Source organism: Onthophagus taurus, chromosome 7 (assembly GCF_036711975.1).
Source record: "Onthophagus taurus isolate NC chromosome 7, IU_Otau_3.0, whole genome shotgun sequence".
Classification (NCBI taxonomy): domain Eukaryota; kingdom Metazoa; phylum Arthropoda; class Insecta; order Coleoptera; family Scarabaeidae; genus Onthophagus; species Onthophagus taurus.
This window is the reverse complement of record NC_091972.1, coordinates 24394184-24415978: the sequence shown is the minus strand read 5'-3', so window position 1 is coordinate 24415978 and position 21795 is coordinate 24394184. Positions and strand designations below refer to the sequence as shown.

The window sequence follows — 21795 nt, the reverse complement described above, 5'->3', positions numbered from 1 at the left end:
CGCTTATTAAATTCGTTATTTTTTTTTCTGATTACAAAAATATGGGGTTATATAGGTCTATTTATTATTGTTTTAGAATAAAGCTAAAAATAAACTTTTTTTTAGTGTCGTCAAAGAAATTAAATTTACAGTTTCCTGCAAATTACGGTACTATAACTAAAAACTATTCTACTAAAAATTTTTATAAAACTTTACTTTATTTTCTAATATGTAACATTCTAACATGTTAAACTTTTCGGAACTTTCGTAATTCATCTTAAAAAACAGGATTTTTAATTTGACACTTCAGAAAATTTTTGAATACAAACAAATGTTTCTATGTTTATTTGAATTAAAAAATATAAAGTCCCTAAATTTACAAAATACCGCGGTTCATGAAGCCTGTTTTCGAGTGTTGTCACTGCATCTCACCACTTATTTACAAAAATATTGCCGTTTTGTTGCCTTTGGAGTTGCAAAAATGGCAATAAGAAGCACCTTTGACTCTTCAGAGTACCACGAGAAAAAAGAAAGAAAATTTGGCGTATATAGTTTTTAATTTTTAGTTATAATTTACAGGAAACTGTAAATTTAATTCCTTTGACGATACTAAGAAAAGTGTATTTTTAGCTTTATTCTAAAACAATAAGAAATAGACCTGTCAAACCCTATATTTTTGTAATTTACAAAAAAAATAACGAATTTAATAAGCGAATAATCAGTGGTTGTTTCTATTTAAAAAAACGAAAATTTTTTTAGACTACGTCATCAAATTCTCTGTAAAAAAGTGTCTATACAGGGTGTATCTGAATGACTGCAACAAACTTCAAGAGGTGATTCTTTAGTGAATTTTAAGGATACTTTGATATATGAACCATGGGCGACTTCGGTCCCCCTAAGGAGCTACACCCCTCCAAAAATTGCGGAAAATTTTGGTTTAATTTCTTTTTCTCAAAAACCATAAACGCTAGGAAAATGAAATTTGGCGAATATGTCTAAGTCATAATAGGGCACGTTTTGACCCTATTTGTACTTTCAACCTACCCTTCTAAACTACTAACGTAACCACCCCCTTTACATTTTTGCAAAATTTTTTTTTATGCAGATGATAAACACATTGGAAAAATTTCAGTTAGATAGATAAAACTATTCTAAAACTTTTTTGTCTCTCTAAAATTTTTCCAAAAACGACTAATTTTTGAGAAAAAAAATAATAAAGCAAACACTGCCCGTTAAACAATGGGGTTGTCGATCAAAAGTTGGAATGAAAGTTTAATGAAAAAATCTTGGTAGGGTTTGCAATCTTTGTCAGAAATATTTTTGACGTTTAAATGTCAGTGTATTATTATTGTTTTTCAAATTAATTTTTAAATAAAGTTCTATCGCATTTACGATCGTTCACTCGACGTTTCAAAATTTTAAATAAAACAATAATAATAGTAAGAAAACCACAGATATTTAAACGTCAAAAATATTTATGACAAAGATTATGGCAAAGCCTACTAAGATTTTTTCATTAAAAATTTATTCCAACTTTCGATTAACAACCCTACAGCTTAACAGTTAGTGTTTGCTTAATTATTTTTTTCTCAGAAATTATTAAGTTTTAGAAGAACATCAGAGAGACAAAAAAGTTTTAGAATAGTTTTATCTATCTAACTGAAATTTTTCCAATGTATTTATCATTTTCATTAAAAAAATCTAGGCATAAATTGAACGGGGTTGGTTACGTTTATTAGTAGTTTAGAAGGGTAGGTTGAAAGTACAAATAGGGTCAAAACGTGCCGTATTATGAGTTAAACATATTCCCCAAATTTTAGTTTCCTAGCGTTTATGGTTTTTGAGAAAAAACAAATAAACCAAAATTTTCCGCCATTTTTGGAGGGGTGTAGCTCCTTAGGGGAGCCGAAGTCACCCATGGTTCATATATCAAAGTACCCTTAAAATTCACTAAAGAATCACCCCTTGAAGTTTGTTGCAGTCATTCAGATACACCCTGTATAATGTCTTACGATTAGTTATAATACTCCCCCTATAACAATAACCAAGATAATTGCACTTGTTGGTTTTACGATATTTTCATTTTGGCCTCTAGGGGAAAAACAAAAGACAATAACGCTTTGAGGTTTTCGGCATTAGCAGTTTCTCGAAAAACGAGATTACAAATAGCTTACATGTTAAGCTATTTGTTTCTAACTCTTATAGTTTCCGAGTTAGCCTATTCGGACATCGAATTTGAACCAACCTGTATAGGCATGGTGGCATAGATAGTTTAAACTGAACAGTACAAACTGTACGTGTGACCGGCCTAAGAAATCGAATGTTTTGTCAAGACAAGAAAGTGAAGAATTTGTGCAGAACACACTAGATGAAATGTATTTAATGGTTAAGGTAAAGTGTTAAATAACAAATATGTTCCTTCCATTTCGTCTATGTCAAGAACTAGACGAATTATTTTTTGTGATTTGCAACAAAAATTGTAGGTTGTTTTTTTTGCAATGTCAAAGAGAATTTGGAGCAAATATGAAGTTAAATTTAAAGGATACAGTGATGATGTGTTAATAAATTTTGAACATATTCTAACATTGAATGAGAGAAAATTAACTGTTTTTATGATGCGCAACAAAAATTATAGGTTATATGTATGTTTCTTGCAATGTTAAACAATTTATCTAAAATGCATCATTTTGATACATGATGACAAGGTTTCATGATCTATCAAACCTCGTTCACTTTTTTAATCGTTTTATTAATAATTAATTGATATTAATCAGCAAAATAGAAAGGTTTTAGATAAATTTTGTTTGACATTGCAAGAAAAACAATCTCCAATTTTAGTTACAGATCACAAAAAATAAATAATCTTCTTTTGGTATCATTTAGATTGAAATATGATGCAAAAGTAGTTTAGCTTGGAGTGAAAATTCGTCCATTCCCCATTTATTTGTAAAATCGTGTTATTTCCCCCTATTTGTATATAGGTCAGCGATAAGCAAGAATATGATTCATGAATACATGATCCAAAAAGAAACTAAATATTAAAAATCTATGACACGATGGGATATATTAAAAACATTAAGATATGATTTATAAAGTAATAAGTAAACGACTATTTCTGAAAGTATTAACAACACAAACTTAACACACTTTTTATTGTCAAACAGTATGGAGCATCGAACTCGTGACCTCCTCACTGGTTTAAAAATGTTAGGATTTGCTTAACAATACTTTTCGTTCCTTTAAATTTTCGTTTCAATAAAGGATTAATCTTATCAGAGCAGATGTTTCCCAACAAACCAATAAGGGGTTAAATCCTTAACGTACTTTGTTGCATTAAGATTTACGAATATGTTATTAAATTTTAAACATAAACAGATAAAAAGACAACTTTTTTTTATATACAACATGCAACAATAAAAGCAGAGAAGCATTTAATTAAAGGATAACACAAAATCAACTTACCCGTAAATTTGAATTAGAATGTAAATTTTTCTCAACTCTAACATCAGGATAACTCTGAGTAACATTTCTGTTGTCGTTATTCTTCACATACCAAGAACTTAAATCCTGTAAACTTCCAAAACAGTGTTTTTCAACATCACAAGGTGAATTGAGCTCTTCGCAACTTTGCGTAGGTTTCGAAACCCCATAAACTTTCGGGCTCAATTTGTAATTTAAAAGTGTATCGTTGTTGCATTTATCTAAATTATCGCAACTGATCATCGGCTTGGTCAGTTTACGCGCTTTTTTGTATTCAAAGAATTTATTACTGTTTGGCGTTTTAAAAATGGCTTTTAAATTGCTCAACTCAATACTTTTCGAACTGTAAACGGAAATGTTATCAACAGAGCTTCGAAAATCGACGTCGTCTGCTATAGATGGTAAAGAAGTCGTTTCGGATTTCGATGGTAAAATAATCTCTTGAATTTCGAGATTTTTTTCAGAGAAACTATCATCGTCTGTTATTGGTATAAAGTTATCGGTGACATTTTTTTCGTTTACTTTAATATTATTTGAGTTAAAATTAAGAGGCATTGCCCTCACTGTTAAGCGATTATAAATGGTATCTACATCCTGTTTTTCACCTTTATTTTCGCAAGCACGAATATTATTAATATTCGAATTATTATTCAAACTAAAATTTTCTAAATTTGGTTGTAAAGTTACATTGGCGGGTCGTTTTGTACCAATTGGTAAAATGGGCGATGGACGTTGTGATGGAAATTCAACCACTAAAATCCTATCGCTAATATTTCCACATTCATCTCGGTATCCAATACCCGAATCCGAATTACTCGATGCACTTGGTTGTGGAGAATTTGCAACTAATTCTTCGTTATTTTTATTATCAGTTTCGATGTCTTCTAAACGAAACATATTTTGAATTAATTTGACTAAATATAAAGCGTTTTGAGGAAATTCTAAACATGAACCTGAAACATCCATAAAAAAGTTACGTATTTCATGAAAATTAAATAACAAGGGAAGTAACATAACTGTGGCACACCTATTTCGATGAAATTTGGTACAGCTATAGAATGGACCAAAATAAGGTTTACGTATTTTTTATACGTGCGGTAAAAGCCTCTGAACCGAGTTTTAGGGGTTGAAAGTTTGGGGAAAAAGTACATTTTTGCCTATATTTCAAAAACGAAAAGTACTATCAGAATTTAGTAAATTGAAACTGATATTTATTTTTAATAAGCTTTCATTTGATGTATCACACATATACCATAGGGTGAACCTACCCTTATTTTTTCGGGTTTATTTCAAAACTACCCTGTCGATTTTGATAGCGTTAAATATACTTGTAGCACATTCAAAAATATTAGTTAAGTGTTTTTTTTTTTTCATTCGTCGTAGATCAACCCTAGCGAAGTTACGGGGGTTAACATACATTTTCGTAAGAATGGTGATAAAACTGTCAGGTATTTTGAAAATATTTTAAACATAACCGTAAATTAGTCGCACAGTAAAATGTTTAGTGTAAAGTAAGGCGTATACGACATTTGGGAGTAGTGGGTGTTACCCCCTTAAAAATTAATTCTATTCCAGGTGTTACTTGTCGAGTTCGGCGAAATATGTCACGGCATTTGTATTATATGTGAAGTAAAATTTTTGAAAATGGTTATAAGGGCTGGAAGTTATGGGAAGAGGTAAATATAAAATTTCTAGATAGAAAACTTGTTATTTTATTTATTTATGAGTTGAAAACCAACAAACAAAAGAAATGATTCAATAAATAAACTAAAAAAAAATGTAGTATACATTACTAATTGACGTTTCTTATGTTGAATGTTTAAAAGTGTAAAATTTTTTTTTATTCTACATACGTTGACAAAAATAATAGTTGTGGAAAAAATGTTTTAACCATAGGAACTTTTGACACCATACACATGTTATGACCGCTACATCCCTACAAGACTCGAAAAGCAAACTTTCACAGTATTTGAAAATGGTCTCTCATTTAGATATCCACTTGCAAACCATGCGTATTTAAAAACATTTATAAACCGAGGGAAAGATAATTGGTTATGCTAGCTAATTATAGCTAGCAAAAAATGTTCAGATATAAATACAAAATTTTAGTGTTTTTTTAAATCTATTAAAGACAATTTAAGTATACAGGATCAGTCTAAAAGTTATGAAGATACTAATTTACGGTTTCTTTAACGGAACAGCCTGTATATTATTCTCGTGTATTCTCTATGTATTTCTCGAATTATAGAAGAAAATGTTAATTCGTATATCTTAATCGGATCAAGTTACCTTAGGAAACAAATAAGAGAGCACACGGATTTCACGGATCAATGAAACATCAACAATGATAATAAAACAAAATGAACCAATACACTTAGAATAACTTAAATTTTTAAAAAAATTCATCAATGAAACATCAACAATGATAATAAAACAAAATGAACCAATACACTTAGAATAACTTAAATTTTTAAAAATTTTTAAATTTACTAAAAAATAGCTCACTAATGTTCTTAATGTCTTACATAAACCTCGATGCATTTATTTAATCTAGTTTCGACGGAAAAAAAAGTCTCGGCCTTGGACACGTTTCTATTGGCATTTAAGGTTTTGTCATATTTTCCCTGGTTATTGGTTTTTCTTGAAAAGTCAGGTCGATTAGTCAACCCAATAATAAAATAATTTAGATAAAGGGGTGCAAGCAATGTGGATTTTGCTCGAACCAAGAATGTATATTATGCAAGTTTACACCAGCTTCTGGAGAGATGCTTCATGCATCCATAGCATTTGTGATAAAAGGTTTGGATTTGCTCAAATCATATTTAAAAGTCAATGATAATTGTTCAGTCTGTTATCATAATGGGTATCTGTTAAGGCTTGATGTAAAACAATGTGGTGGAGATATTATTCTCTTGAGGAACCTTGTGGACAATTGTTTTCAGAGGTCCCAGATTATGTGGGATCGCATTGCGTACCAATGTGATTTACGACTTCATAGAGATGTCTGAATGGGCAACGTGTAGCCAGTTTTCCGTAATCGCTAAGTCAATCTTAAAAACACTTCTAGAAAAAAATGTCTCTCTTTGTCGTAATTGCATTGCGCATTTTTGCCATGCAGTTGCGTCGTATTCGAAACATTGAAAATAAATCATCATACGCTCTATCGTATGCTTCTGTGTTAGTAAATGACATATTTACAGTTACCATGGTTATGTGATTTGTTTTTCTCGATGAGGTAACTGGATCCGATTTCCATGGCAAGTAGGTTAATATCGATTAGATATGTGTGCATTTTTCAAAAAACCCTAACTATCTCTCAAACTATTAATGTTAAGTATGGGACATATGGGGTATAAAAGATGTAAAATGAGACGCCATAGAGGACTAAGTAATAAAATATGGGGGAGCCATTTAAAAAATGGAGTTATGGTACTTCGAAATTTCAAAAAGTTAACGTGACATAGTAAAGGACCAAGCGATTTAGACAGCTGTTCTCGGCACGAAAACATACTACATCATGTTGCTTAATCATATTCTGAATCCTAAATTGATATCCCAAAAATCGAGTGTCATCAAATCAAATTGCAGAAAGTAAAGTTATTCATAAACCTTGAAACTAGACAAATCCAAATATGTAAAAATATATAGGGTGCTCCATTTAAAAAAATAAAATAGCTATAACCGGAAGTGCTAAAAATCTGAAAATATTTTAGTTGTAGAGAACGCAATTGATTATACAGGGTGTCAGATAAAAACCGCCCCAAGCTGTAACTCTGTCATTTACATTGCGATTTTCATGAGCGAGGTATCAAATGAAAAGGTTTGATGAATACTATGATTCATGCTACAAATACACTTTTTCCAAAGCCATCTTCAATTTCAATCGATTGTCAGCTTTTGATTCTCAAATTGCTCGGTATGTTTTTCTTCACGCTATTGGTTAAAGACTTTTTTTCTGATCCATTAATGTACAATACATCAACTTTAATTGTAATTGTAGTAGAGAAAAACATTAAAATAATTTCCGAACATTCTCTTAAGTCACTTGTGTTATACTGTAGTGTGTCATGGGAAAAAATAATCATTTACAACTGCTTCAGGCATTGAAATATCATTTAATGACTGTTATTAGTTTTGCGCGTTATTTTTTTCCATGGCACACTACAGCATTACAGAAGTGACTAAGACAATGTTCGGAAAATGTTTTAATTGTTGTTCTCTGCTAAAATTACAATTAATGTTAATATATTGTACAGGGTGTCCCAATTTCGGTGTCCGCATAGGCTATTTCCAAAACTAAAAGAGATAGAAAAAAAGTAGCTTACATGTCATGATCTCGTTTTTTCAGAAAATACTAATGCCGAAAACTGCGAGTCTTTTGTTTTCGCCCTATCGGCAAAAATTGAAAATTTTGCGAAAACGACAATCGCGAATATCTCACTTATTATCAAATATGGAATATTATAAATAAAACATTATATGGGCAACGTTTTACGAAGAATTCAGTGGCGTAGGTAGAATTTTTTTCTCATCTTTTATTTTCGAGATTTTTTAAGTAACTTTATTTTTTTAAATGGAAACCATAGTGGGCTATGAGCTAAAATAATTTGTTATTTTCTTCTGATAACAAATATATATAGTTTGTGGGGTATATTTCTTATAGTTATTGAACAATTAACAAAAATTCTTTTTGTTCTATCTAAAACTAATCTATGTATTTAAAAGTTAATGTTGCTATGGTGATAACCATACATACTATGATGGAAAATAATGTATCAGATAATTACCAAAGTTTGTATTTAAAAATTCGCTAACAACTCTGACATTATGTGCTGGTATGGAGCATCGGCATGTTAAGTGTCAAAGTATAACAAAACTGAATAAAACTTTGCAATGAATTTCGGAAATTATGAAAAAGGTAACATGATGGAATGCTGATGGAAATATCAGATAAGAATGCGACGTTAGCCGCGGAATTATGTAAGCACACAAGAACTTTCAGCCGGTTAGCAGAAAATTTAATGGATTTTTGGTCCTTCCTCAAACCACGTGCAAAAACATACCAAAATGACCTGCAATGACGGCTTCAGTTGCGATAAATCCATCAACATCTTGCAGAGAAATTGAACAAGACGTCTAACCCAAAAGCCGCTGCTCCCGAATATGAAAGAAAAATAAATATAAACCATACAAAGCTGGGTTACTCATTATTTACGTGCCGGAGATGTCAATCTAAGAATAGAATTATGTAGATGATATTTAGAAAAATTAAATAATCTGCTGTTTGTTCAAAATGTCATCTGGACCGATGAAGTCTCTGAGTGTTCAAAGAAGATTCGGGTTCAATGTATGGTGACTGGTGTGAAGTTATCCATAAATAAAAACGAAGTATTTAAGTTATTTTAAGTTTTTTATTCATAAAAACTTAAACTGAGGTAACGTGCTGCCTTAATATATTGAGATATATTATATTAAGGCAGCACATTGGGCCTTTGGTCGACCATTTGCCATTAAATATGTCTCAAATGATATATATTCAATATGACGGAGCACCAGCACATAATGCCAGAGTTGTTAGTGAATTTTTAAATACTACTACAAACTTCGGCAATAATGGGAAACAATGTTTTCCATCATGGAATGGTTATCACCATAACAACATTAAGTTTTAAATACATACAATAGTTTTAGATAGAACAAAATGAATTTTTGTTAATTATTCAATAACTATAAGAAATATACCCCACAAACTATATATATTTGTTATCAGAAGAAAATAACAAATTATTTTAGGTCATAGCCAACTATGATTTCCATTTAAAAAAATAAAGTTACGTCTAAAATCTCGAAAATAAAAGATGGGAAAAAAATTCTACCTACGCCACTGAATTCTTTGTAAAAAGTTGCCCATATAATGTTTTATTTATAACTGGTGTGAAGTTATCCATAAATCCCAGCAATAAACTTAAAACATTAATAATTCCGTAACCAATACGATTTGGGTAACCAAATTTCACACACAGGTCACTCTTACCCTCAAGAACAGCTAACCACCCCCATTTGGTAAAAAAAAAATTTTTCAACCCTCACCCCCGAAAAAGGGATGTTTTCGCCCTGATGGGCACCTTCGAATTAAACGAAATTCTACCACATAATAGAACACACTTCTAAGTATTTTTATCAATTTTCAAAACACCGTAAGCCCTAACGGTTTTCGAGAAAAAAAATCAGTATTATAAACCGCGGATGGGACTTTAGGGGTGAATTTGACCCCGTTGGGCACCTTCAAAATTGATGAAATTTTAGGATGATTTAGAGGATGCCTTTAGCAATTGAAATCAACCATCCAAACACCGTAAGGTATAACGGTTTCCGAGAAAAAAAATGTGTTATTAGACACTATAGGTACACAGCGCGGCGCGGACTTTGGGGGTGAATTTGACCCCGTTGGGCACCTCCAAAATTGACGAAATTTTAGGATGATTTAGAGGATGCCTTTAGCGATTGAAATCAACCATCCAAACACCGTAAGGTATTACGGTTTCCGAGAAAAAAAATGTGTTATTAGACACTATAGGTATACAGCGCGGCGCGGACTTTGGGGGTGAATTTGACCCCGTTGGGCACCTCCAAAATTGACGAAATTTTAGGATGATTTAGAGGATGTCTTTAGCGATTGAAATCAACCATCCAAACACCGTAAGGTATTACGGTTTCCGAGAAAAAAAATGTGTTATTAGACACTATAGGTATACAGCGCGGCGCGGACTTTGGGGGTGAATTTGACCCCGTTGGGCACCTCCAAAATTGACGAAATTTTAGGATGATTTAGAGGATGTCTTTAGCGATTGAAATCAACCATCCAAACACCGTAAGGTATTACAGTTTCCGAGAAAAAAAATGTGTTATTAGACACTATAGGTGTACAGCGCGGCGCGGACTTTGGGGGTGAATTTGACCCCGTTGGGCACCTCCAAAATTGATGAAATTTTAGGATGATTTAGAGGATGCCTTTAGCGATTGAAATCAACCATCCAAACACCGTAAGGTATAACGGTTTCCGAGAAAAAAAATTTGTTATTAGACACTATAGGTACACAGCGCGGCGCGGACTTTGGGGGTGAATTTGACCCCGTTGGGCACCTCCAAAATTGACGAAATTTTAGGATGATTTAGAGGATGCCTTTAGCGATTGAAATCAACCATCCAAACACCGTAAGCGATTTTAATAGATTATGAAAACTGCGCAACACTTAATATTTAATGGCAAAAATAAATTTTGTTAAGAAAGGCATTTTGTAGTTTTATGGGCTTTTAGTCGTTACTGGCAAAGGGTAAGAACTCCGCCACGTGCAGTTACAAAAGGCGCAGGTATTAAGGAAAAAATATGTCCATATTTTTTGCATTATAAGTGCATTCCGGGAAAATAGTTGCCGACTTATTCGGTGTTGTTTTAGAGCGTCATACACATTTTTTAGATTTTGCCCGAAAGGTGAGAAGTAAACTTATAATATATAAAGATTCCTCAGCTATTGCAGAGATCAGCTGTTCTAGTTATCTCTTGTTAAAACCAGTGACCAGTGAAGATGTCGACGAAATTACTGTTTTTGGGCGATAGTAATTTTTGCCGAATGCTACGTACTAGAACTAACTACAAAGTATTTGTTCTAACAGATGTGAAATTAATTCCTACTAATGGTATATATTTTAGGACGACAACCAAAACAGTCAAGCAACGGAAAATATTTCCTCGACTTAGCAGTAGGCGGTCAAACAATACTAAAACTTTTGCGGCGCGCAAAGTGTATTCCAAAAACATGTTACCCTTGGTTTTGTGGAGATATTGTTGAACGTCATATCGTTATAATGCTAAGAACTAAAGATATACTCCATAAAACATCACCATCCCAACTGAAGTCCCAATATTCTCACCTCTTCCGCTTCCTTCTTTCCTGAAATCCTAAAGGAATACAAATTTGCACAATGGGGTCATACACGATTTTTTTTTTATTATATTTTCTGAAAGTTTATATAAAAATATAGTTACCGTTATTTTTTTTTTAAATATTTTCGAACAAAGTCATTGTTAAAAGAATTATTGAAAATTTATATACCCATTTGCGCTTTTAAAATTCCCGCGTTGATGACGTACGATTCTCACTTTTGCGTCCCCTGCTCCCCGCTCAAATGCGAGAAAGAGATGAACGTCATTTAGGTTGTATTGAAAAGAGATAGAGTGTTTGTAGGTTATGTTTATTATGTTTTGTTCATGGATGTAATAGAGACACTGTATTACATCCATGGTTTTATTTTGACACTGTCACACCGCAAGCGCTATCTAACGGACAATTTAACTTGTTTTAGGCAGTGCGGTTCCTACGTCACAGAAAAGCCGCGAAATTATTTCGTTTGAATATTTGTTATTTTTCACTTCAAATTACGCAAAATATAAAATTGATCAAAATATTTCTTTTACTTTGTGTTCATGCATATACTTGCATATATCGTTTGACATAAAAATTTTCTCTCAATTTAATAAGTGTGTATGACCCCATTCCTCCCTGCAAAAACTTCGAGTCTGTGAACGTAAGATATTATAACTTCTCTGTCATGCTATAAATAAATACTCTCCATGCCTTTATAGGAAATCAATCATTACATTCGACGGTTTTGTGCTGAAAAGCAAATCAATTGTACCGACATTGAAGCAATTGTTAACAGAACCATGATGGAAGGGTAACAAAACGTAAAAATGTTTCTTTTCTTATGTATTTAATACAAATTTCTACACAGGGATGGCATTTACTTAAATGAACAAGGGTTGGAAACGGTCTGGAACGCGGTAGCAAGTAATTATAATCATATTCTCAATCCATTACACAATTTAATTATAAGTAAAACAGACCATTAATATAATACATTTCTTTCTCTATCAAAAGTTTTTTTTCTATCAAAAGTCCACCCTCCAAATCATCCTAAAATTTCATCAATTTTGGAGGTGCCCAACGGGGTCAAATTCACCCCCAAAGTCCGCGCCGCGCTGTGTACCTATAGTGTCTAATAATACATTTTTTTTCTCGGAAACCGTAATACCTTACGGTGTTTGGATGGTTGATTTCAATCGCTAAAGGCATCCTCTAAATCATCCTAAAATTTCATCAATTTTGAAGGTGGCCAACGGGGTCAAATTCACCCCTAAAGTCCCATCCGCGGTTTATAATACCGATTTTTTTTCTCGAAAACCGTTAGGGCTTACGGTGTTTTGAAAATTGATAAAAATACTTAGAAGTGTGTTCTATTATGTGGTAGAATTTCGTTTAATTCGAAGGTGCCCATCAGGGCGAAAACATCCCTTTTTCGGGGGTGAGGGCTGAAAAATTTTTTTTTTTACCAAATGGGGGTGGTTAGCTGTTCTTGAGGGTAAGAGTGACCTGTGTGTGAAATTTGGTTACCCAAATCGTATTGGTTACGGAATTATTAATGTTTTAAGTTTATTGCTGGGATTTATGGATAACTTCACACCAGTTTATTTATAATACTCCATCTTTGATAATAAGCGAGATATTCGCGGTTGTCGTTTTCGCAAAATTTTCACTTTTTGCCGATAGGGCGAAAACAAAAGGCGATAGCTCTTCGGAGTTTTCAGCGTTAGTATTTTCTCGAAAAACGAGATCATGACATGTAAGCTACTGTTTTTCTATCCCTTTTAGTTTCGGAGATAGCCTATGCGGACTTCGAAATTGGGACACCTGTACAGCAATGGGTTCAGAGAAAAAAATATGTATTCAATAACGTGAAGGAAAACATACCGAGCAATTCGAAAATCAAAAGTTGAGAATCGCTTGAAATTGAAGATGGCGTTGGAAAAAGTTTATTTGTAGCATAAATCACAGTATTCATCAAACCATTTCATTTGATACTTCGCTCATAAAAGTGGGAAGGTAAATGACATAGTTACAGCTTGCGGCGTTCTTGTGTGACAACCTGTATACAGGGTGTATCTGAATGACGTGCCCAAACTCGAGTTATTTTGGTTTTAAACTTTTTTTGGTAAATTTCAACATGTTCTTTAAAACTCCATATCTCAGCCAAAGTTCATTCAAAAAAGATCTACTTTGGCACGATTACTCTTCAGATGTTGTGAAATAGATTGTCATTTGTTGTATCGGAGTATCTCATACAGGCTGGTCAAAAATTGAATTACTGTTTCTCCATATTCAATGGCGAGAAAGTCGAAAATTTTAAGTGGAACGCCCCATATTTTTTTAGCCTATCAGAAAGAGAATTTAATTCTCTACAAGTTATCTATAAACATTCCCATACCTATTTATTGTAGTTTGCCTCATATTGCGAAATTTATTAAAACATGAACGAAATGCAGGTTTTTTTATTAGAAAGCTATGGAATTTTGACAGTTTTTGGTCCATGTTTGTATTATTGTTGCCATTAGTTACATTTGACGACGGGTGTAAGTTATTGAACATCATGCTAAATTATTCCAACGCCGATATTTGAAATTTATTTTGTATTGATGGCGAATGTAATAAACTTTCGGACAAGACGTGTTGAACACTTAATGAGAGATGCCTAACAAACCTAACGCCCATCACAAGGAAAAATTTCAAAAAATTGATAAAGAATTTCTTAGTTCTGGATATATTGAGACCAAAAAAAATCGCATATTTCCGGTCACCAGTGATGAAGACAACGAAATAAATAATTTAACGTATTTTCTTGCATTTCCAAATTCAAATTAATAACAAATTTATATTATAAATTTATATTTTTATTCAAATCTAATTTTTGTCATTAACTTTTTGTTTTAATAGATTTATTTATTTGATCTTCTGTTTGTTGTTTTTGGTAAGTAAAAGCTAGTAAACTAAAAGATTATCAATCGAAGTTAATAGTACAAATAATAATAGCGAGGGGTAAACCGCTGGGGAAGTAGGTGTACAAAATAGGGGAAATGCGGAGGAATTATGGGGAAGTTCGACGAATTACGGGGAAGTCTGGGGAATTATGGGGAGATGCGAGTAATTACGGGGGAGTACAAGGAATTACGGGGAATTATCGAGGAAGTTTGGGGAAGTACGGGAAATTATTTAGGGAAATTTGGGGATATATTGAAACACGATCGAACACGATTAAACACGATATCTAACGATCGAAGTTACGATGTTCCATAAACAAGCTAGATCTAGTATTAGGTGCGCAGCTTCTATTTCATAAAGGGTGTGTGAATTGTTACTAGTAAAAGCATCGTTTTCATTCAAAGGTAAGATTGAATGAGTATCATATTAAAATTTAAATTTATATTAACATATCGTGAAGAGTCAATGGTACTAAATTCGCTCGTAAATTGTTTTGTATTAGGCGCCAGGATGACGGCAAATCGCTATCGCTGTTTTCAAGAGGCCGAAAATTTTCTACAATTTCAATTAAATGAAAATGTTAAGGAAATTCTTACTATTAGCGGATTTGATAATGAGGTGCTGCATGGTACGATTGACGAAAATGATCTAGAAAAAATAGAAGCATTTATTAGAAATGACTACCATGAATTACTAACTTTGGAAGAAAAAAATTTGTTTTACGGGATTTTTAAAAATAATCCGCAGCAATTTAAATTGCTATCTGGCACGAAAAAACAAATAGTTTTAATTTCCAAATTTTATAAATCCAAATACGAGAGAAAAATATCGACTCAGTCTACGCAAACCGACATAACTGAAAACATTTCTGAGCAGACATTACCACCCCCCTCAGCACAACCATTAAGTGAGACTGCAGCTACAGATCAGGAAACAGAAAAGTGCGTTATATTGAAAGCTCTAAAGTGCTGGCTTAAAACAAAAGTTAGTCAGGAACAATGGTTAATATTTGAATCAAAATGTAATGGTATAAGCCTAAAAATTCAAAAAGGATTAGGTAAACATTTTTCTTGCACTGTGACTTGCTTTTGTGGTCAAAGTTGCAAAATCCAAAAGGTGTCCAAAAAAGACACTTGTCAACCAAGATGGATATATGCTAATATTCATAAACATTTTTTAAGTAAACATATTACTGCGCATACGAACGATCAAATTAATGCGCCGGCAACTATTGTTGAAAGTAAACGCAGGGAAACATCAATTACTGATTATTTTACGTTGAACCCAAATCCGTGTTCTTCACGTGCAAGTTCTTCAGTTGAAAATAATTCACAAAAGATTATTATACTAGAAAATATTTCCGTAACACCTGTTGACCGTATTGACACATCTCATCATGAATGTCTGAAGAGTATTGAAAATATTTACTTTAATGAAACCGCCTCGGAAACCGATAAAGAAAATGTTTCCTCAGAAGTATCCGAGGAAGTATCAGTCGGCGTAACCGAGTGTGTAACTCCAACAAAGACCGAAATCTCGACTGACACCCTTACACGAGTTCCTACACGAAAAATTGTTACTCGTAATAATTCTCCCCAGACTAGCTCTTCAAAATGGAAATTAGAAAAGTACGGAAGAAGTGAAAGATCTAAACGCAAAGGAGACAATATTGACAATAATCAACTGTTTATAACAGACTTTTTTTCTGTACTAAACAAACTTTACTTGGTAACAGCATATTTCAAATTAGCAGACATGATGATGTAGAAATAAAGAAATTATACAAAGCTTTCAAACAAAATTATAAAAAACTTTAATACTGTTTTGTCAGTATTATTATTTTCTGTTTTTATATAGAAAAACTCAATGTTTTTATTTGCCAAAGAATATATGTTAATTTTTATTGACTTTTATTTGGGTGTTTTACTTAAAGACACACGTGGATATGCCGTCCGAATGGAGACGAGATACGAGTATGTAAGAGGAATTACGGGGAAGTACACGGAAGTACGGGGAAGTATAAGGAATTATGAGGAAATACACGGAAGTACAGGAAAATACTAGGAATATAAGTAGGAAGTATAAGGAATTATTTGTCAAAGGGGAAGTAGGTGTACAAAATTTGAACTAGCGGTTTACCCCTCGAATAATAGAAATAAATTAAACAAAAAACTGATAAACTCTAATAAAAATACAAATGGTTTCCTGCATGTTTTGATAAATTTACGAATATGAGAGAAACTACAATAAATAGGTATAGGAATGTTTATAAATAAATTGTAGAGAATTAAATTCCCTTTCGCGTAGGCTCATAAAATAAGATACTCTGATATAATATATGACAATCTATTTGAAAGCATCTGAAGAGTAATCGTGCCAATTTAGAGCTTTTTTCAATGAACGTTGCCTGGGATATAGGGTTTTAAAGAGCATGGTGAAAGTTGTCAAAAAATCCCTAAAATCAAAATAACTCGAAAACGAAAAACGCTAGGTACCAATAACTTTTATGAAAATCAACATGTTTTTTTACGTACAATTAAAAGGTGTAATAAAAATTATAGCATTCCATTTAAAATAACGAAGTTATGGTCTACTTCCGGTAGACCGGACGTGGCAGCCATCTTGAAAATATTTTAGATCGAAAGTTCCGACTGAACTACCCATACTACCAAAATTTCAAAACTGTACGAATACTGGATCATAAAAAAACTTACGTGAGACACCTGTATACAGGAGTGTTTTTTCTCTGCTAAAATTACAAAAAAAATGGATGCATCAATGGATTCAGAAAAACAATCTCTATAAAATCACGCGAAGAAAAATATGGAGCAATTTGAAAAACAAAAGCTAATAATCGCTTTAAATTGAAGATGGCTTTGGAAAAAATTTATTTGTAGCATGAATCATAGTATTCATCAAACCATTTCATTTGATACCTCGCTCATGAAAATCGCAATGTAAATGACAGAGTTACAGCTTGGGGCGCTTTTTATCTGACATCCTGTATGTGCTTAAATTTGATTTTCAAATTTTTATTTTCAACGTCTAATGAACGGTCTCGCTGAGCCACCTGTATTTAATGCCATCAAAATCGATAGGTTGATTTTTAAATAAACCTGAAAAAATAAGGGTAGTTCGCTCCCTTTCACCCTGTGGTATATGTGTGATACATCAAAAGAAAGCTTATTAAAAATGAATATCAGTTTCAATTTACCAAAAGTTGATATTACTTCGTTTTCGAAATATAAGCGAAAGTGCTTTTTTCCCAAACTTTCAACCCCTAAAACTCTGTTCAGGGGTTTTTACCCCACGTATAAAAAAATACATAAACCTTATTTTGGTCCATTCTATGAGCATACCCAATTTCATCAAAATTGGTGTGCCACAGTTAAATTACTTCCCTTACGAAAAACATTCCTTACCAGTAACGACATCAATTGTACAAGATATTTGAAATGATTCGGCTTTCTTTGCGTGTGTTTCATGTTCGGCAATCTTGGTATCAGTAACAAAAACATGACAACTATTTGAAATGTTAACATCACTTTTTTTATCACTTTCCGTATTGTCGTTAGCATCATTTATAGCACTAGTAACTAATCCGAAATATCTGGAATCTTTGTCAGTAGGCGAATTGATATAAACAACTCTATTCGTTGGATAAATAGCCAAAATGTGATTAGATGCATTTTTTAAAGTGAGACAAGTTGGTAGAATTGTCATTAAAACAGCTGTTGGAACTCGTTTTTCTTGTCTAAGTTTTCTTATACAACTTACAACTGTACTTAATCGAGAATTGGGTAAAAGTTGTTTTGGCATTTCAATTGTACCTAAATATCCCACAATTGCTTTATATTCAATCGGTCCCGTTGCGTTTTCTTTCAACATTTGATAAGAAACACTTGGTGTGTTTAAGTAATCATCATAATTATTCCCATTCTTGGTATTTTCTCTAGTTTTTAAAGCATTTCTTTTACACCCAACATCAAATGACTTTTGGTATATCTTATGACCTTTACTTTTATGACCATGCTTAACCTTTCGAACATTTACAATTCTTCCAACATCAACATCATCATCACTACTATCTGAGTAGTAATTCTCTGCAATAGTCATCTGTATCGGACCAAAACAATTCCCAATAAGATTCACAACAGCATCATGGGCTAATTTAGACACACTAATACCATTTACTGAAATTAAAAAATCTCCAGCTCTTAAACCGGCAATATCCGCAGGGGAATGGGCCACAATACACGAAAGAATGCACGGCTGTTGACCAGAAATAGTAAATCCAAACCCATTTGGGCCCCGTTCTACCTCGACCGTTCTGACACCATAATTTAAACGCTTTTTTCGACGCCTACTGGAATGCATTTTATTTATTTTAAGGTATACACTTCGCGAATTATTCTTTGGAGAAAGGTTTGCGCGGAATATTTTTGTTTAAACCTTTCACACGTCACAAGAAACTTTTGCGAAACTTTTTTTAAATGGCAGTTACGCGTAAATATGAAAGGCGACCTCTTTTGAGTAATGCGGGTAAGTTTCAACAACTGTACCAACCGTAAATTGACAAACAAATACATGTGCTTTTTAAAGATTTTTTGACGTATGACAGATATACATAACCTCAAAAGGTAATTCAAAGCGCAATAATAATTTAATTTCGTTGAATTTGAATTTAAAAATGAATAAAATTAATAAAGATGAAAATGATTCTGGGTCATTATTACTTGGAGAACATAAATTATACGACGTAAGTTAAATGAATTACAAAACATAACCTCTTATTTTCATAATTTTTATTTATTTAGTTAACAACAGCAAATAAAGTTATATTTGATATGAATGATTTCAAAAAAAATTTTCGTATAGTAATTGTTCGTTATAACCCATACGAAATTGAATTTGATTTAATTGGGATTCACACTTCATTAGTAAACTCAATAAGACGAGTCATTTTAAGTGATGTTCCCAGTATGGCAATTGAAAAAGTCCATATTTATAACAACACTTCTATAATACAAGATGAAGTGTTAGCACATCGCTTGGGGTTAGTTCCTTTAAAAGCAGATCCTAGATTATTCGAATTTCACAATAAGGAGAATGCTGAGTATGCTGATAACGAGTGTTTGGAATATGAATTAAAAATTAAATGTAGCCATAACAAAGATGGAAATAAAGATTCTGCCTGTGCAAATGATTTGTATAAAAATAATAATGTTTATTCAAAACATATCAAATGGTTACCTATAGGAAATCAATCAGAATATTATAAAGAAAGTGATGTTTGTGCGATTGATGATAAGATATTGATTGCAAAAATGAGGCCTGGACATGAAATGGATATTAAATTAATTGCAGTTAAAGGTATTGGAAGAGATCACGCAAAATTTTCCCCTGTTGGTAATAAATTACCCATAAAATAACTAATTTAAACAAAATTTTATTGAATAAATTAATTGTTTTAGCCACTGCTTTCTATAGGTTACTTCCAAATATAAAATTAATTAAACCTGTGGAAGGTGAAGCTGCCGAAAGACTACAAAAATGCTTTAGCCCAGGTGTGATAGCTATTGAAGATAAAAATGGGAAGAAAGTTGCTAAAGTTAATAGTGCAAGATATGATATGAGCAGTAGAAATATTTATAGACATGAAGATTTAAGGGAATCTGTTATAATGAGTAAAATTGATAATCATTTTATTTGTAAGTTATCAACAAATAAAGAAACAATTTCTTTCAACTTATTTTTTTTAGTTACAATTGAATCTGTTGGAGCATTACCAGCAGCTGATATTTTTAAAGAAGCTATAACTATTCTAAAAAATAAATGTTTAAGTTTATTGGAAGAAATTAGCACTTAAGGTTGTTTATTCAAACATTAATAATAAAATATAAAAAACAAACTATAAATTGTTTTATTTATCCATTTTATTATTCTTCATCAACATAGAAATCTTCATTAACTTCCATGTCGCCAACAATTTTTTGCAACATAATTTAATATACAATAATCTCTTGATAATCCATATAAACGGTAATCTGAAGTACTTTGTAATCCGCACCAATACTCAATATACCTAAGATGCGTATTCTGAGCCTTCATAATCATTATAATCTATGAAGTGTTGTACGTATTTCAACGTGTTTATTCTCACTTTGCTAGTATTGTAAAAAGAAAGCACAATACTTTGTCGTTGCAGAAAAGATAATTATTTATGTTTTAGAAAAATCGCAAAAAGGATGATACTCAGGTGCTGAATTGGCAAAAATATACAGGTGTCCCGAAACTCAACGTCAAGCGGGCACCGGGTGAGAGGCCAACCCATATCCGTTCTGGTAAAAATGAGAAAAAAATTCCATGTCTCTTAGTTAAGTGGTAGTAGACATACTTTTGAAAATGTTAAAAATCGGGCCCGTACATCATATCTTTAGGTACTACGATCAGAAATGTACGCAATTTAATAGTGATTTTTTTAATAATGTATTCCTAACCTATTTTGCAAAAAAAAAGTATTAAGTAGTTTTATTGAGTTAAGGTTGAAAGAATTTATGTCTATCAAGTTTTACACACGATTTCTAAAAAAAGGAGTAGCACAACACCCTTGGCAAGTAATTTTAAAAGATGGCCTGTTTAGTCAAGTTTCCAAAATGGTACAACACTTGCCATTTTTCTTGTCATAAAAAATATTATTGCCTATTTTTTTGCAAAAAACACATTATTTAAAAAAATCATACTTTCGTATATTATTTGTATTTACTTTTTATTTCCTCTTAACTTTGTTAGAAGATGTGCCAGTCAATATCTACGAATTACAAAATGTGGTTTCAACAAGATGGTTACCCTTATGATTTGTAAAAAGACTCTTTCAAATAAGGTTAATCTAAAGACAAAATTAAACAAACAAATTTATTTATTATTAATTTTTTGCATTATTTTCTTAAAACTAAGGCAAATGCTTAAATTATTTGCCATCGGCAGTAATACAAGCTCTGCATCGTCACAGTAAACATCTTTTTACTAGTTGTGTAAATCTCTTTGCATTTGTTTCTTCTGCTGCTGTATAAATATTGTGGCTTAGTTCGTCAAGATTTTTAATCGGTTTTTAACACACTGTTTCTTTTATGCAATCCTAATAAGAAAATCAAAGGGATTTAGATCCAGAGAATGAGGAGGCCACGTAATCGAACCACGACGCCCAATCCATCTTTCTGGGTATTCTGTATGCAATCCCATACAGGACAAGCATAATGAGCAAGGCAACCATCTTGTTGAAACCACATTTCTCTGTAGATATTGAGTGGCACATCTTCTAACAAAGTTGTTAAATCATTTTGGAGGAAATACAAATAACATACGAAAGTATGAATTTTTTTAAATAACGCGTTTTTTGCAGAAGAACATATTTTTTAGGAAGAGAAAAATGGCAAGTGTTATACCATTTTGAAATCTTGAC

The 21795-nt window shown here is 32.3% G+C and overlaps 2 protein-coding genes across 3 annotated transcripts in view; one reads left to right on the top strand and one right to left on the bottom strand.

The window, feature by feature from the left end:
- Nucleotides 1-18710, bottom strand: part of LOC111415263 (locomotion defects) — a 58229-nt gene extending 39519 nt beyond the window's left edge. For both annotated transcript variants that reach the window (XM_023046845.2, XM_071198209.1), the window contains exons 1-2: nucleotides 17756-18710; nucleotides 3442-4412 (exon numbers count right to left, since the gene is read on the bottom strand). In XM_023046845.2, the coding sequence (XP_022902613.1) occupies nucleotides 3442-4412; nucleotides 17756-18710 (1926 nt within the window). The remainder of the gene's footprint in view (nucleotides 1-3441; nucleotides 4413-17755) is intronic.
- A 98-nt stretch (nucleotides 18711-18808) lies between these two features.
- LOC111415265 (RNA polymerase I and III subunit C) lies at nucleotides 18809-20244 on the top strand. Its single transcript, XM_023046847.2, has 5 exons — nucleotides 18809-18875; nucleotides 18936-19092; nucleotides 19151-19742; nucleotides 19808-20044; nucleotides 20096-20244. The coding sequence occupies exons 2-5, from the start codon at nucleotides 19024-19026 to the stop codon at nucleotides 20200-20202; spliced, it is 1005 nt and encodes a 334-aa protein (XP_022902615.1). The 5' UTR covers nucleotides 18809-18875; nucleotides 18936-19023; the 3' UTR covers nucleotides 20203-20244.
- The last annotated feature ends 1551 nt before the right edge of the window (nucleotides 20245-21795 follow it).